General features: G+C 35.8%; 1 protein-coding gene and 1 long non-coding RNA gene across 16 annotated transcripts; one reads left to right on the top strand and one right to left on the bottom strand.

Moving 5' to 3' along the window:
• Window positions 1-6465: 6465 nt before the first annotated feature.
• On the top strand, window positions 6466-10874 carry LOC110935847 (translation initiation factor IF-2, chloroplastic). Of its 15 annotated transcripts, XR_004892100.1 has the most exons (10): window positions 6466-8064; window positions 8148-8305; window positions 8490-8582; window positions 8692-8722; window positions 8838-8959; window positions 9053-9721; window positions 9815-9847; window positions 9919-10035; window positions 10372-10444; window positions 10701-10871. XR_004892100.1 is itself a non-coding variant. In XM_035989769.1 (8 exons), exons 6-8 carry the CDS (start codon window positions 9155-9157, stop codon window positions 9925-9927), a joined length of 609 nt encoding a protein of 202 aa, XP_035845662.1. In that variant the 5' UTR covers window positions 6466-8064; window positions 8148-8305; window positions 8490-8582; window positions 8692-8722; window positions 8838-8959; window positions 9053-9154; the 3' UTR covers window positions 9928-10346. The 15 variants fall into 15 exon arrangements, 11 of the variants coding, with proteins under 11 accessions (XP_035845662.1, XP_022033891.1, XP_035845661.1 ...); XR_004892099.1 differs by having other exon boundaries at window positions 8838-9721; window positions 10372-10874; XR_004892098.1 differs by having other exon boundaries at window positions 8692-9721.
• A 2146-nt stretch (window positions 10875-13020) lies between these two features.
• On the bottom strand, window positions 13021-15472 carry LOC110935849. Its single transcript, XR_002589474.2, has 3 exons — window positions 14951-15472; window positions 13908-14068; window positions 13021-13600 (listed from the first exon to the last, which is right to left on the bottom strand). It is a non-coding gene; the product is annotated as an uncharacterized LOC110935849 (long non-coding RNA).
• Window positions 15473-16162: the final 690 nt, after the last annotated feature.

The following is a 16162-nucleotide window of genomic DNA, read 5'->3' on the forward strand; positions in this document are numbered from 1 at the left end:
TCTTGATTTCTTGATATAATTCTTCCCAAATAACCTTTTGCGTCTTTGACCATTTTTAAATAAATATTAAAATGAAATCTAAACCTATGTGCACCTCCTTTTCTATATTTTATTTTGGAATGCCTAATTTAGGCTACAGGGTGTGGTATAAAGCCTTCAGAAGCTTTATCATGTCATTTCAATGCCACATCACATAGAGGACTTTAAAGCCTCCCTTTAATTTGATAGCAATGGTTTAAAGCCCCTTATTAAAAAAATACAAAAAAATAAAGAAAATAGATTTGATTGGTTGAAAAGAGTGGGCCCCACCTTCTTTTCTCTTTAACAGACGTTAGTGCAATGGAGCCCTCCCCATAGCGCCCGCCCTTTGGCGCCCAGGGGGTGGTTATGGGGTGCTATAGGGTGTTAACGGCGCTTATGTGGTGGGGGCTTTGGCCCTCGTTCCCAGCTTCTTTTCTTCTTCTTAAAATAATATTGATATAGAAGGGCTCCTGCCGTTCAATATATATATATATATATATATATATATATATATAATATATATATATATATATATAGAGGCCGGTTAACGTACAATACCTCTTATCCTACATTATGTATGCGATGACCTCAGCCGTACGATCTTCAATCGATCAAACACGGGCAAAAACTAATTTAAATGATTAAATTAATCATTTTAATATATCTAAATCATACCAGGAAGGTTAAAAACGTCATCCGAGGTCATAAATCTCTGTAATTGACCGATGATAGTTCAAAATAAAACCCTAAATCAAATTCAAAAACCTGAAATTCTTCTTCCCCAACCTCCCTTCGTTACTTTTGGTGCGATATCGATAATAAGAACTACTAATTTGGGAGTTGTAAGGGTCAAACGGAAGAAGACTGACAATGATCGACCAACAATCGAAGAAGATGAACAGTAACACACACACAGATTATACACATGCGATTTCATCAAATACCACATGCGAAATTGTTAAAAAAAACAACATGCTATTTCATCAAAATTATCACATGCGAAATTGAATTACCACATGCGAAATTGTTACAAAAAACAACCTGCTATTTCATCAAAATTATCACATGCGAAATTGAATTACCACATGCGAAATTGTTACAAAAAACAACCTCCTATTTCATCAAAATTATCACATGCGAAATTGAATTACCACATGCGAAATTGTTACAAAAAAACACCTGGTATTTCATCAAAATTATCACATGCGAAATTATTACAAAAAAAAACAACATGCGATTTTCATTGCGGGGAGATGATCTGATGGCTGAGATTGTAGCGTACGTAATGTACGATAAGGGAATTTGTACAGTACCATTTACCTATATATATATATATATATATATATATATATATATAGAGTAAGGTTAACATACAAAAAGCCTTATCATACGTTACGTAGGAGACAATGGTAACCGTTGGATCAGGGGTATAATCACGCATGGGACCACATAATCACGCATGGGACCACATAATCACGCATGGGACTATAATAACGCACGTTCTATGATAATAACGCACGTTATATTTTGTGTCATGTATGTTAATGTAGGTTAAGCCTTGAAGTACATTATACTTTCTATATATATATATATATATATATATATATATATATATATAGAGTGAGTGAGAGAGAGTGAGTGAGGTTCCTCTACAAAGTGTGTTTTTTCTACTAAGTGTAGGAAGTATTTTGTATCATTGGATGTGTTTGATCAATGGTTGAGATTAGTTGGGTGGCATTTTTGTAATATTTGTGTTTTAGTTATTGATTCATTTAATAGGTGAGGGGCATTGTAGTCATTAATCGTGTTTTAAATAAAGAAACTACCACCAGTTCCTTTATTCTAGCCATTATTTCATTAATTAACCACCAATCTCTAAAATCATGGAGCAAGACATCCAAAATAAAGAAGATTCATTCCAACATGATTAAAAAACATTCAAACAATATAGAAGACTAACACTATAATCTATTCTGAAAAAAATGTTCATACGTTTTTTTTTTTTTTTTGCAATCTAATCTGTTTATACTAATGTGTTATACGGAATGCAGGCTTTTATAGTGGCGTGTTATACATAATCTAAGTTGTTTATATTGGTGTGTTATACTGGAGATCAAAGCTGTTTATACTAGTGTGTTATACGGAATCTAAGTTGTTTATACTAGTGTGTTATACTGGCGATCAAATTTGTTTATACTGGTGTGTTATACGGAATCTAAGTTGTTTATACTAGTGTGTGATGCTGGCGATCAAAGCTTTTTATATTGGTGTGTTATACGGAATCTAAGCTGTTTATAATGGTGTGTCATATAGAATGTAAGCTGTTTATATTGGTGTGTTATACGGAATGTAAGTTATTTATATTGGTGTATTATACATAATCTAAACTATTTATGTCGGTGTGTTATACGAAAATGTAAGTTGTTTACACTTGTAACTGAAAAAACACAACGTGAATAAATTAATAATCGCTAAAACACAACGTCAAGAATTTGTTCATGAGTGATCGCATGTCATGTTAATTTGTTTAGTATAAATTCTTTGTGTTATAAGTAACTCACAATTTTGAATTATTAAAAGATATATTGTTTCCTTAAAAATCTCCTTATTTTGTTTAAAAAATAAATCTTCTATAAATAAGTTAATTATTCAAATACCTTTATGCCATTTAATATAAAATCTCTAAATGTCACATGTCACCCTTAGAACACTTCCTACACTTTGTAGGAAAAATGTACTTTGTAGCCAACTTCCACCATATATATATATAGGATGAGGATCATTACAGAACACTAAATATTGCGAAAACAAAAAGAACAACTCTAAATCACTAAATTTTGGGATCTAAAGTTGATATTTTTAAAATTTTTATTTCTTACATTCATATTGTATTACATGTATATAAAAAAACCATATATTTTTACCTACATATAGCCTACATACATGTAGGTAATTCAACCTACACATAACCTACCTATGTGTAGGTTATATAAAAACTGAAAATTTCCCGTATTTTATTTTTAATTCTAGAGTGAGAAACAATAAATCTTTCATTTGTAACATTTTGATTTACTTTTGAGGTTTTTAGGATTGAAATAATGAGTAATTCAATTTGTTCTGCGTGTTCTCGCAATATTTAGTGTTCTGCATAGAACCTTTCCCTATATATATATATATATATATATATATATATATATATATATATATATATATATATATATATATATATATATATATATGAAAGATCTTGTATATTAATTCAAAAGTGCGAGAAGTATAAGAAATATTATGGAGATGACATGTGTCCTCCATATAAATTAATTCAAAAGGGTAAATAAGTAATTTTCTCATTAATTCAATTAATTGATAACCTTCCATAACCGCCGCCCATTATTATAGAAATACGAATTAATCTACGAATTTGTATTTTTTTTTCATCAATTATAATTTCTGAAGATCACAGAATGAAGTTTTTATAGAGTGTTATATAGTGATGAATGGAGAAAGGTTTTTATACAGTGTTATAGTGTTATATTTTTCTGGTAGCCGTCTATAATGGATGTATAGTGTTATATATCAATTATAATTTCTGAAGATCACAAAATGAAGTTTTTATAAAGTGTTATATAGTGATGGATGCGGAATGAAGGTTTTTATACAGTGTTATAGTGTTATATTTTTCTGGTAGCAGTCTATGATAGATGTATAGTGTTATATTTTCTGGTAGCAGGTCTATGATGGATGTATACTGTTATATAGTGTTATAGTATTATATTTTTCTAGTAGCAGGTCCTATGATGGATGTATAGTGTTATATAGTGTTACATAGTGTTATATGGTATTATATATATATATATTGTTATATATATCTGGTAGCAGTTACATGTTTCTGGATTTTTAGAATGTCCGCATGTTTAGGATAAGTTTACAAATGGATCGTTGGAATTTAGGAGAAGTTACCTTATTTGAAATATATAAAAAGACATTGTTACCCCTATAATTTTCAAATCAGTCCAAATAATTAAAACATATTTGGTCCATATTGATCTCAACCCTTAAATCGAAGATCTAATGGTTTAAAACGCTTCTTACACTTCTCACACTTTAGGTCATTTTTACACTATCTCATATATATATATATATATATATATATAGAGAGAGAGAGAGAGGGTCCTCGAAATTAAAAGATGTCCACTATATCAAAACATAAATGAAGTGATAGTGACTAGATATTAGACCGTGGGGTATGGTGGGGCTTGGGTTGGGGGCATGAGTTGACACGTGTAGTTCGAGCCCCCCCCCCCCCCCCCCCCCCGCTGAGTGACGTGTCCTGAGGTATGGCGGGGCTTGGGTTGGGGTATAACGTGTCCCGCTTGGCAGTTAATTAAAAAAAGTTACAAAAAATAAAAAAAAATACACACAACATTAAAAAAAACCCTAAAATTTTATTAATTTTATTACAAAATAAAAAAACCTAAAAACGATTACAAAATAAAAGAAAAACCTAAAAATTACAAAAAACCTAAAAACGGTTACAAAATAAAAAAAAACCTAGAGCGTTAGGTAAATTTCAAAAAGCATGAGCTTGTCGAACGCCTTTCGCTCCTTGCCTCGAAACTCAATGTTCGCCACCGCCACCCGGTCCCCGTGGCTTAACTCACTGCTTGGAACGGCTTCGTAGTAGACCTTGAAACGATCAAGCTTCGGCCGTAACTCGCGCCATTTATGTTGGCACGCGTTTAAGTTGTGCCGGTCGTGTCTGGCGTTATGTCGGTAGCTTGCAAAGGCTTCCGGCCAATATCGTGTTTGACCGGGTTGTCGCCCCTTCATTGCGTCAACGACGCTTGTGACGGGAGCTAATTCTTCTTCATGGGTCCAAGAAGCCATCTTCTTCGGGTTGGGGCAGCGGGTTCGTCGGATCAAGTGGGTTTTGGTGGGGTAGCGGTGGACAGCGATGGTTTGGGTTGGGGTAGCCATTGGGGTTGTATTTATAGGGGATGTTGATTGTTGGGGTTGTGGTGATCGCTTGGCTTGGCCAAACGGTTAAAATTTAAAATTCAAACACCCCGCTATACCTCACCAAAAAAACCCCCCAAAAAACCTAACCCCCCCCCTCCCACACACACACACCCCCACCCCCCAAAAACCTAAAAAAAAAACTACCCCCCCCCCTCCCAAAAAAAACCCTTAAAAAATCTAAAAAAGACTAAAAACCCACCCCACCCCCACTACCACCCAAAAACCTAAACCCCCACCCCACCCTCTCGGCAAAAAAAAATATATAATTTTTTTTTGGTGGGTGATGGGGGAGGGTGGGGGTTTAGGTTTTTGGTGGTGGTGGATGTTTAAGGTTTTTTTTTTTTTTTTTTTTGTAGTGGGTTTCTTTAGGTTATTAGACACTTGTCACTTTATAAATTCTTCTTACACTTCTTACAATTAGGATCTTTTGTATTTAATCCTTCCGTAAATATAGAACATATATAGCTAACCTTAATCATACATATGTTACCCTTTTCCTATTTAATAGAACTCAAAATGTCCTCTTTTTTCACATAAACAAATAAAGTTGACAACCATATAATATATATTTATCAAGTTATGAACGCAAATAAAATTGACAAACCATATAATATATTTATCAAGTTATGAACACGAAACTGAACTCGAGTCTGTTTAGAAGAACCGTTGACTGTATCTGGTCAAACGCGTTAGGGTAGGAATTAAAATAGAAAATGTTTATTGATTTAGTCAATTAATAGTCAATTTAACAAGTTGCAAAATCTTGACTATTCATAGTAGATGATTGTATATATAAATATCTGTAGATAAGTTTAAAAGTCTACAATAATGGTGACCATGAAATATGCTGTGGTCTCCTTAACTTTAATTGCTCTTCTTGAAGCTTTTAATGCAAGACCTTTGTTTCAGGCGGCGGTAATTCAGTTGGTAACCGGAGAAGAAGAACTCAGGTTACCACTACCGCCGCCATTTTCATCATCACATGATCACCAGACTACTTATGGCCGAGTTAACCTACCACCACCACCGCCAAAAGATGCGCCCTCAACGGGCCATGCAACTTATGGCCGAGAAACACCATCACCACCACCGCCTAAAGATGCGCCCTCAGAGGGCCATGCAACTTACGGCCGAGAAAAACCATCACCGCCACCGCCAAAAGGAGCACCGTCAAAGGGCCAAGCAACTTACGGGCGAGTTAAACCAGCACCACCACCGCCAAGAGGAGCACCGTCGCAGGGCCAATCATTTTACGGTGGAGATAAACCGAGCTCGAATGACTCACAAGGATATTTAAGTGAAGATCGGTGGCACTCCATTGCCTTTTACTCGCTGCCATCTTACGTTACTAGAGTATTTAATCTGGGTTGGACTAAACGTACCTCATGTATGTTTAAAACAGCCTTTACTGAATGGAAGTAAACAGACGAATGATCGTACATTCAGTAAAAAGAAGCTTAGGTGGAGTATAAGGTTAACATAACCCTATTTCAGCTTAAAGATTGTAACTATTGGTCAAAAAAAATATTTGACTAAAGTAGGGTTTTTTTTTTTTTTTTTTTTTTTTTTGTTTTGAACGGCCTAAAGTAGGTTTAAATATTAAGTAGATGGCCGTAAGTTTCTTCAGTCATTTTGAAAATGGATATTAATTATGCTTTCAATATTAAAAGAATAAAAGTAACTTAACTCTTTTATTGTACAAATGATTTGCATTCTTATTTCTTTGGCAATGAGCTGCAGCTCAATTACTATTGGAGGGTAAGTGTAAATGCGGGTTGAAGGATACATATTTCAACTTCGAATCCAATTCAAACCAGGTTTTATGGTGGTGGGTGCGTGCGGTGGGTTTTACCGTAAACTAGAGATAGTGGGCTTAGGCGACCAAGCGGTGTCTACGATCGCGGACGTATATGTCGCCCTTTGCCATTAGATTACCTTGTGTAGCCAGACTTTTATTCGTTAGCCGTTAAAAAACATTATAACTTCTTTCTAATAATCTATATATCTATATATCTATATAACTATATAATACATTTCCAATGGACAAAAAAGTAATTTAACCTCTAATTTTTAAGATGGCAGACTAAAAGACTTAAATAAAACCTATATTTTTACATTTTTCTTCCCATTTTATCCTCCTCTCCTTACAATCGACAGCCACCATCATCAGTTTCTTCATTAATTCCCTGAATCCTTTCTACCTTTGTGATTTTTCGTATTCAACCGAGAAGTCTGTATTGAAGTTTGATCTTTCACATTCCCTCACCTGCCCTTCAATTCAATGCGGCGACTCAATCGTCTGCCTTTAATTAGTCGCCTCAATCCACCTCTTCTTATTCATAAACACCGCTTCTTCCTGTCATTATGCCGATTCGGATTTTCAATTCCGCGTGAAGGAGACGGCAATCGATTCATTCAAATCCTCAGTTTCTCTTCGGTAACAAAAATTCAACAAACAATCGGCAATCGTCGGTGTGCTTCTCGGTAGCTCGTTCAAAGGAACCGTTGATGTCACTAATAGTTACGCAGGTTTGGTTTTCGATCGATTCGGTTTTTGTTTTGCGTGTGTTCTAGGGCTTGTTTGGATCTGAGGTGGTAAATTTAGTTATTGTAGATTGTTTTTGGTGACTAGACAGTTTAATTTTGTGTTTGTTTTTGGTTATAGATTGTTCTTGATAAGATATGTGGTCTAGGCTTTATAATTGTGACAGATGTGACGGTTGAATTGTTGTGATTGTTCAGAATTATAGATTGTTTATGCTAAAGATGTGTATTCTAGGGTTTATATAATCATGATATATATGACGGTTGAATTGTTTTGGTTATTGAGGATTGTAGATTGTTTATGCTAACGATGTATTCTAGGGTTTATAAATTATAACCATGACAGATATGACGGTTGAATTTTTGTGCTTGTTCGTTGAATCGAAGTTCTACAGGGAAATGGAATTTGCTTCAAATGCCAAAAAAAACACTGGCTTTGTTCCCATGGTTCAATGGCCTCTTTTTCTTCTAGCCAGCAAGGTTATTCAAATTCTTGGTGCACATTTTGGTTCTTCTTATTTATTATGTGAATTTCTTCATTAAACAAGTCGTTCTATATTTAGATATTCGTTGATGCAACATTTGGCGGCAGAGAGTGACTCACGAATACAAATGTGGGAAAGGATTTCGAGAGACGATTACATGAAATATGCAGTTGAAGAGTGTTTTACACCATCAAGCTGATTTTGACCTCAATTTTTGACAATGATGGCAAAGAGTGGTAAGTGTTTCGACTGTATATTTTGTTAGTTCTTTAAGCTAGAGATGAATTAATTGGCAAGTAAATTGGGTCGAAATGAGTAATGACACGCAAACACATTTTTTGCCTTTAGTTTTCTTGAGTTTTATAAATACTTGTTGTGTTTAAAATGATTGAAATTACTATATTATTATATTTTCTGCAGGGTTAATAGAATATATGATGAAATTCGAGGAAGTATTGAAAGGAGCAACTGTCTCTTGTTACTCAGAAAGTTACTGCACTAACAGGAATTTTGGTCGGTGTTCATTTGTTAATCTTTTTTTTTTCTTGGTTGATATTCTTTCAGCTACCTTGATGTACCCTTTTTACCTGTAATAATGTGGTTTTGCATGCTACATGTGCAGAAAGAAGTTGGGACACCTGAACTGGAGACTGGTGCGATTAATGTTGCGCTAGATCTTCATGATGTTATCTAGATTGATTTTTTTAGTGTGAATATGAGGTCTTGGCGAATGCATCCGCTTACACATAATTTTTTTTTGTTGTATAGGTTGGGAAAATGATGATTTATGCATTAGACCACGTTGTATCGGAATTGTCGGGATTTATAGATTCAAATGGGCCCGCTGATGATCTTCAAAATCAATTCGCACGGGAGCTCGACATCTTTTGGTGATTTTCCCTTTATTTATTAAGTACTTCAGTTCATTGGTGAATTTGATGATTATTTAAGTTGTTCTGTCGATCAAATCTATGTCATCAAAGCCCACTGTTACCGACGAAGACGACTCCGGTACAAAAACGAAAGAGAGAAGCGGGCCAGTTCTGATCGATAAATTCGCATCTAAAAGGCCAGCGGTTTACCCTATGATCGCTCAAGCGGTTTTAGCACCACCTAAACCCAGAAAGGCCCCGGATCCTGGAAAATTTAACGACAATTTCCTAAAGAAAAGTAGTGCAGCGGCGCATAGGCCGAAAGGTAAAGACGACGACAATGAAATTCACGATGACGAGACGTCTGAGCTTAACGTTGCGATCCCGGGTGTGAAAAAGGGTAGAAAGTGGAGTAAAGCGAGTAGGAAAGCGATTAGATTGCGGTTAGCGCGTGAGGCTAAGCCCGTTAAGGTTGAACTCATGGAAGTTGATGAAGACGGCATGTTAATCGATGAATTAGCGTATAATCTGGCGGTTACTGAAGGTGAGATTCTCGACCATCTTTACGCAAAGGGTATTAAGCCTGACGGGGTGCAAAAATTGGATAAAGAAATGGTGAAGATGATATGTAGAGAGTATGATGTAGAAGTTATTGATGTGGGTCCGGCTAAAATAGAGGAAATGGCGAAAAAGAAAGAGATTTTGGATGCAGACGATCTTAATAATTTACAAGATCGACCACCTGTTCTCACTATCATGGGTCATGTTGATCACAGAAAAGTAAGTGTTTTTTACCGTAAGTTTGTTTAAAGATTAATATGTGCTAATCAGCTAATGGCACTTATATGTTCTTTTGGTATTTGTATTTGACAGACAACACTTTTGGATTATATCTGGAAAACCAAGGTTGGTACCAATGCTTTATTTCATTCACTATTAATTGATTACGCTATATCATAAGTTATTTCATGATGCAGTCATATTAAATCTAGGGGTGCAAAAGGTAGGTCGGCAGCTGGCAATAGATGTAGAGGCGTTACATTGATTGATTTGGACCAAGAACCACCGTGTGAAGTTGTTTCACTGTCTTCAAGGTTTAAACATTCATTATGAGTACTTCACTTTATACAATTTAAGAAGTTCATAATTTTTTTCCAATATAAGGAATAATAATATATTTTTTTAATCCTTTTTTTGTTTACTTTGACAAGAAAAGACAAAATTTAAGGGTGAAGTACTTTCAGTAGTGTATTTTGGTTCAGTTTGACTTTCATGGCCAAAAAACAACTCACTTTTCAAATTTGAATTTATTAGTATCTTCAAGATTAGAACATTTGTTATATCAGTGTAACTGTATCATATTTGTAAAATATGGGTAAATCTTGTTCTTGATTGTTGTGTTCCATTGCTGCACCACTTTTCATTGCCAGTTGAAGATTTTAATCTTGAATTGGAGAATCAAAGCGGAGAGAAGGTGAAGCTGGGAACCGAAGACAATTAACGGTATAATTAATCGTTAATCTTTAATTAAGTTACCAAATTAAGGAGCTACGTTGATGATTGGACTAAAGTTGATAAAGTTGTTTTGCCTCTAAATAATATAATCTATATAAATCCCAAAGAAAAGGGGGCTGCCCAAAGAAAAGGAACAATGTCATCTTGGTGGTGGTTTTTGCTACTCTTTAGATTTTGATTCAAAGAAACAACATGACTTTTAACAAGAATCTGACTTCGTAACCACTTTAGAATTTCTGTCCAGGAATGCAGAGTGGTCAGCTTTCAATTTGGAGAGTCATGGTGTTTGTCTGTAGTTTCTGTATTCTTTTGTTGCCTTGTACAGTTTCTGTCTTCTCCAGTTGGGTTATACTTCTATGGGGTTTAATTTGGAATGCTTGTCATTTTTCAATAAAAAAGCATAGGCACTTCTATGGGGTTTAATTTGGAATGCATGCCTTGTCATTTTTCAATAAAAAAACATAGGCAGATAAAGATACCGATCTACAACTTATATATGATATTTTTTATTGTTTATTGTTTTAAGGTTTGAGTTATGTTCTTTCCCGGTGTTATCGACTCCGCAGCAACGCGCGGGTTACCCACTAGTACGTTTAAATGTATAAGTAAATCATTTATTGTCATATACCTAATCCAAATATAATATATATATATATATATTGAAATATCATATCTAATACATTTTCCTAAAACACAATTGACAATATAACTAATACCCTTCTTAATACAATCTGATTATTTTGCAACTCTTGGGCTGTGAACATCTAGTAATGTTATATCATGTAAGACCGTGGGGTATGGTGGGGCGGGGGTTGAGCTTGGGTTGGGACATTAGTTGACACGTGGCTTGGGTGGCAGACATGGGCCCTGGTGGGTTTGGTGGGCTTCGCTGGGCTGACCCAGCGGGCTATTTGAATATTATTTAAAACAACAAATTTAATTTTTTAATATTTTTAAATAAAGAAAATTACAAAAAAATTCTTAACTTTTATATTTGTTTTTTATCTCTTCTCTCATCGCCAAGACTAGTTGTAACTTGTCACCCTGTAGGTGATCAATGGGCTGGGATAGAAATTTCAAACCATCCCGTTTTTGTTTTTTGGCATCTCTAGCTTCTTTGCTTCTTCGTATTTTGGCCCTTTGTTGTTGGAATACGTTGAATGTATCCAACTTGCATGAAATGTCATCCAACTGGTCGCTGTATATTCCCTTACGCGAGCCCGAACTCCCAGCTGAAGGCGATGCCGTACCAGCTCTTAATTTTGAGCACGCCTTCTTGCGGCATTTCTTCCATACTCAGACCGGTTTGGGCTTGGCGAATCATCCAAAAGGTCCTCAAACTCTTGATCTCGTGCATCAGATTGTGCTTGAGACGAGACCCTTGACCTTTTGGAAGACGAGTTACTTTCGCTACCAATGGGGATATTCGCCCACTTTGGATGGAACTTACAAATCTCCCAACAATGCATGAAACGGAAGTCGGTCCCTACATTTGATTTGAATGTGACCACTGCATTTGTCACAATGACGGCTTCGGTTTCACCACTTTTTGGGTTTTGCATTGCTTTATTTAAAATAGCACTATATTTTGTAAGTTGGGTGCTTATCTCGCTCCACTTCGAGGATAAGCTATTGTTTTCACGATAAGCCTCCATTCCCATTTCTTCATGGAATACTCTACTAACCGCTTCCCACAGGACGGTTCGATGTTGAGAATCACCTATTATAATAAAAACATAATTTAATATGTTACATAGTTATATAAAAAATAACCATTAATAAAAACAAAATTTAAGAATATCTAAAGTTGGATGTTGAGATTGTTGACACCAAGCCCTCGCCAATGCAACTTCTTCAGCAACCACCCATTTTTGTTGTTTTCGTTTGACGGTTTCAACTGCTTTATCCGCCTCGGTTTTATTCTTATGACTTCTCTTTTTGATGGGTTTGGAAGCGGAAGGACCATCGTTGGGTAGGTTGAGTTTCGGGGACGGTTTCGGTTAGTGAAAGGTCGATGAAGGTTGGTGAAAGGTCGATGGGCGATTGTGTAAACGGGGTAGGTGTCGAATCGTCGGTGTGTGGGAAGTTAGTAAACACACGATTCCCGAGATACGATGCATAACTCGCTTCAACGGGCATAGAAGAGTGTATCAAAAATGGACGAGGCATTGGACGAGTGGGTGGTGGGCTAGGATTATTTCTTGGAATGCATACGGGTTGTTCAAGTCAAAAGGACGGTTGTAAGGATGCATTTTTTAGTTTTGTAGAAGGAGAATTGAAGATGTATAGAAGATGTGGTTGAATGTGGTAAAAAATAGAAGAAAAACTAGAAAAGTAACCCGTCGCAATGCGGCGGGGGCTAGATTTATATTTCCATCAAGTTAGATACATGAGTTGCAACCAAGAGTTTATGCCTAGATTTGTATATGTATTATGGTCGCAACTTAGGTTGTTAACACCAGCCGCTAATACGAAACGGATAGTAGCTAGATTCAGAACAGAGACCACAAAGAGATTTTTGTACAAAAGGGCTAATACTTGTAAGATTATTAACGCTTGGCACGGAACAACAATAAACTGTTTGTTTTATTGATCATCAATACTTGCAATACAATACATTTTGAACAACACAGGACTCAAATGTACATATATTTATAACTTTAGCCATTGTTTTATCTAAACAACCCTACAATCTAAACACTGGTGGTAGGCAACCTTAGCACCCAAATCATGCCAGGGCCAAAAAATAAAAACTAATGAATACAAAACTTAATTCATTCCACAACTTAGGCTTCTTCATCAGATTGTTTTCGTCTCTTCAGTTCTGGTTCACTCAACTGCAAGCTGATGGATATTTCTTCCGACCTGTTTCTTAACGACGACCGGTGAATCTGCAAATTTGAGTTTTCATACGTCCCCATTTGATGTGAAGGAAAGCTTGATATGAATTGATGTTCAAAGTTAGGAGCTGCTTCGATACCACTTTCCACATGAACTCTAGAGGGGCAAATTGGTCATTTAAATTAAACGATAGATGATTTTCTTCTGTTCTTAATGCTAGGATACACTTGTAAGAAGATGATTCGCCAACTGGACAATCAAGCCCTGCTGATGTTGATTCATTCTTTTGTTCTTGCAGTGCAACTAAGTTGATAAAGAATCGACTAAGAAAGACAGAACTGGTGCTAATAAATAAAGACAAAATTGAAATACGAAACACATACTAATCACACTTAGTTAATATTTGTTACAAAGAAGGGGGAAAAGGTTAAGAAAGTCTTACGAAAAGTATCATGATCATCCCATAACATCATACTATATCAAAGAATGAATTCACATTACATGCTCTAAATGTATGATATCAAGTTTGCCACCAAGTTCGCATTTTACCTCTTACAATAACATTTGATGATAATTTCAAAAAATATAATAATAAAGACGTAAGTATCACCTGTCGTTATGGGACTTGATTGACTTGATTCTGATGGCTTCTCGGTTGCTTCGACGTCCATTGCCATAACATCATGGACGTTAGTTAGCATCCACCTTTGTCATAATTTCATCCGTGTTTGCTGCCATTGCCACAGGTGAGGCTCCATTCTCCACCATTAGCTTTGAACAATAAAAGAAGTTTATATAATAACAAATGTTGATAACCCTTAGCAACAATTTAGGTTTCCATGTTTTCCATAACCAGCATCTGCCGGTCTTCAAGAATTATTTTCCACGCTGAAGACACCTACTCCCATCGTTTCAATTATGAATGATGCATTTCTTGCTTAGAGGCCAAGGTTTAAGAAATGTTTTTTTTTCTCTTCACATTTTAACTATTTTCAAATAAATTTTATTAATGATACTTTAAGAATTATTACTCTTCGTATATAAAGGTGTGTTCATCTAGACCCCTTGAATATATTTTTGTGAATAAGCCTTTAAGGTATTAACCTTAACCGGCCTTATAACCTTATTATGACCCAGGTGTCAAGTTAAAACCAGGTTATGAATCAAGTTTCAGAATAAATGAGTTGGTTGATATTTATATATATTAAAAACTAATATAGGTTGTATGTCAACATGATAAATTAAATTTATAACCTGGCCTAGTTGAAAAAAAAGCCAAACACTCTACAGTAAAAAAAACACATGAAGACCACTAAATAAGCATTGCCAACTGGAAAACAAAAATATGATAAACAAAACAACTTTCTATTCAAGAGGATCTGACCCAACTTAAACATGAGCAAAAGTATATCCACAAAATAAACCATCTATACGAAACATATACACAACACCAACATACACAATACTTCAGCACTATAGACATAAAGCAATTTCAAGAATTCTGAGAACAGAAATTAAACAACTTTTTAACTAAATTAGAAGATTAACTTTTTTAAAACTCGATAAAGACAGTAGATCAATGTTGCTATACGAGCTTTAAAACTTAATAAGTGAAGGTAAGGGAAAATAAGAAGAAATGGAATAAGAAGATACCTAAATCAATGCAAACAGTTGATTGAGAAAGATGATGTTCATGTGGTGAATGAATAAGGTTGCTAACACTCCAACTTTCACCAAGCATCACCATCTTCCATCATTTACCCGGCAGCCGATGGCCATGTGCGTCGCCGAGATTCGAGAACCATTTAGGGCGAATAAAACTTCAGTTGAAGATTTGATTCTTGAGCGACTTTGGCAACGGCGAAATGAGTCATGAATTGTTAATTCCGGCTGCGTGTTTCAAAACCCCTAAACTGGACAACCAGATTGCAGACGTCCTCAACACCTTGACGATCTGGTTTCAAAACCCCCAAACTGGAACCCTAGCCGCCATCGCTGCTTGTCGGAGTCGTCGCCATCATTACCTTCATCGGGTTGGGGTGATCGGCTTCCTCTTCCTTTCATCGGTTTCTCTCTCACGTCATTCTCTCTCCGTCTCTCTTTCTCTATCTAAATGTGTGAGTATGAGTTTAGGGTAAAGTGAGTAAAAATGAGAAACTGCTAGAAAACCAGAGAACAACGTGGCAAACAATGTATCCACAAGTTATAAAGAAACACCAATTAAGCATAGGGTACAACCTCTAATGCAACAAAATGTTGCAAATTAGAGTATTATATAATGTGAGTTTTATAGTGAAAAATTAATTTTTTTTTAATATAGTCGTTGGCCAACGGCTAGCCCAACGGCTATTTTCTTTTGGCCATACACAGTCCGCCATGTCACCTCGCTTCCCCTGCCCCACGCCCGGCTTGAAACCCAAGCCCCAAGGGCCACGCCCCAACCCAAGCCCACCCGGGGTGGTGCCTTGGACGTTTTCCCTCAACCCACGCCCCATACCCCATGTCCTAATCTCATTTGAAGCTCATGAGAACCTTTCTCATACTTCAACTTTATTAGTTAAAAGTTACTTTAATATGACTGCTAGATTACATCATATCTTAGGTTTGCCATAAGTCGTAGAGGCTTAAGCCTTCCTGCATAACACTCATCTATCATATGTGGATACGGGCCAATTAACTCTTTCAAATCTGTCAAGAGATTTAGTGTATATCTCTTATAATTAACAGTTTTGTCAGATTTGGGAATCTCACTAGATACATTATCTTGTAGAGATCTTCACAATTATGTGTACTTAAGATATCCCTATATCTTATAACTCATGATTTATATGTTCCTTAGAACTAAGCAATGTATCACTACATATT

This window comes from Helianthus annuus, chromosome 4 (assembly GCF_002127325.2).
Source record: "Helianthus annuus cultivar XRQ/B chromosome 4, HanXRQr2.0-SUNRISE, whole genome shotgun sequence".
Taxonomy (NCBI): Eukaryota; Viridiplantae; Streptophyta; class Magnoliopsida; order Asterales; family Asteraceae; genus Helianthus; species Helianthus annuus.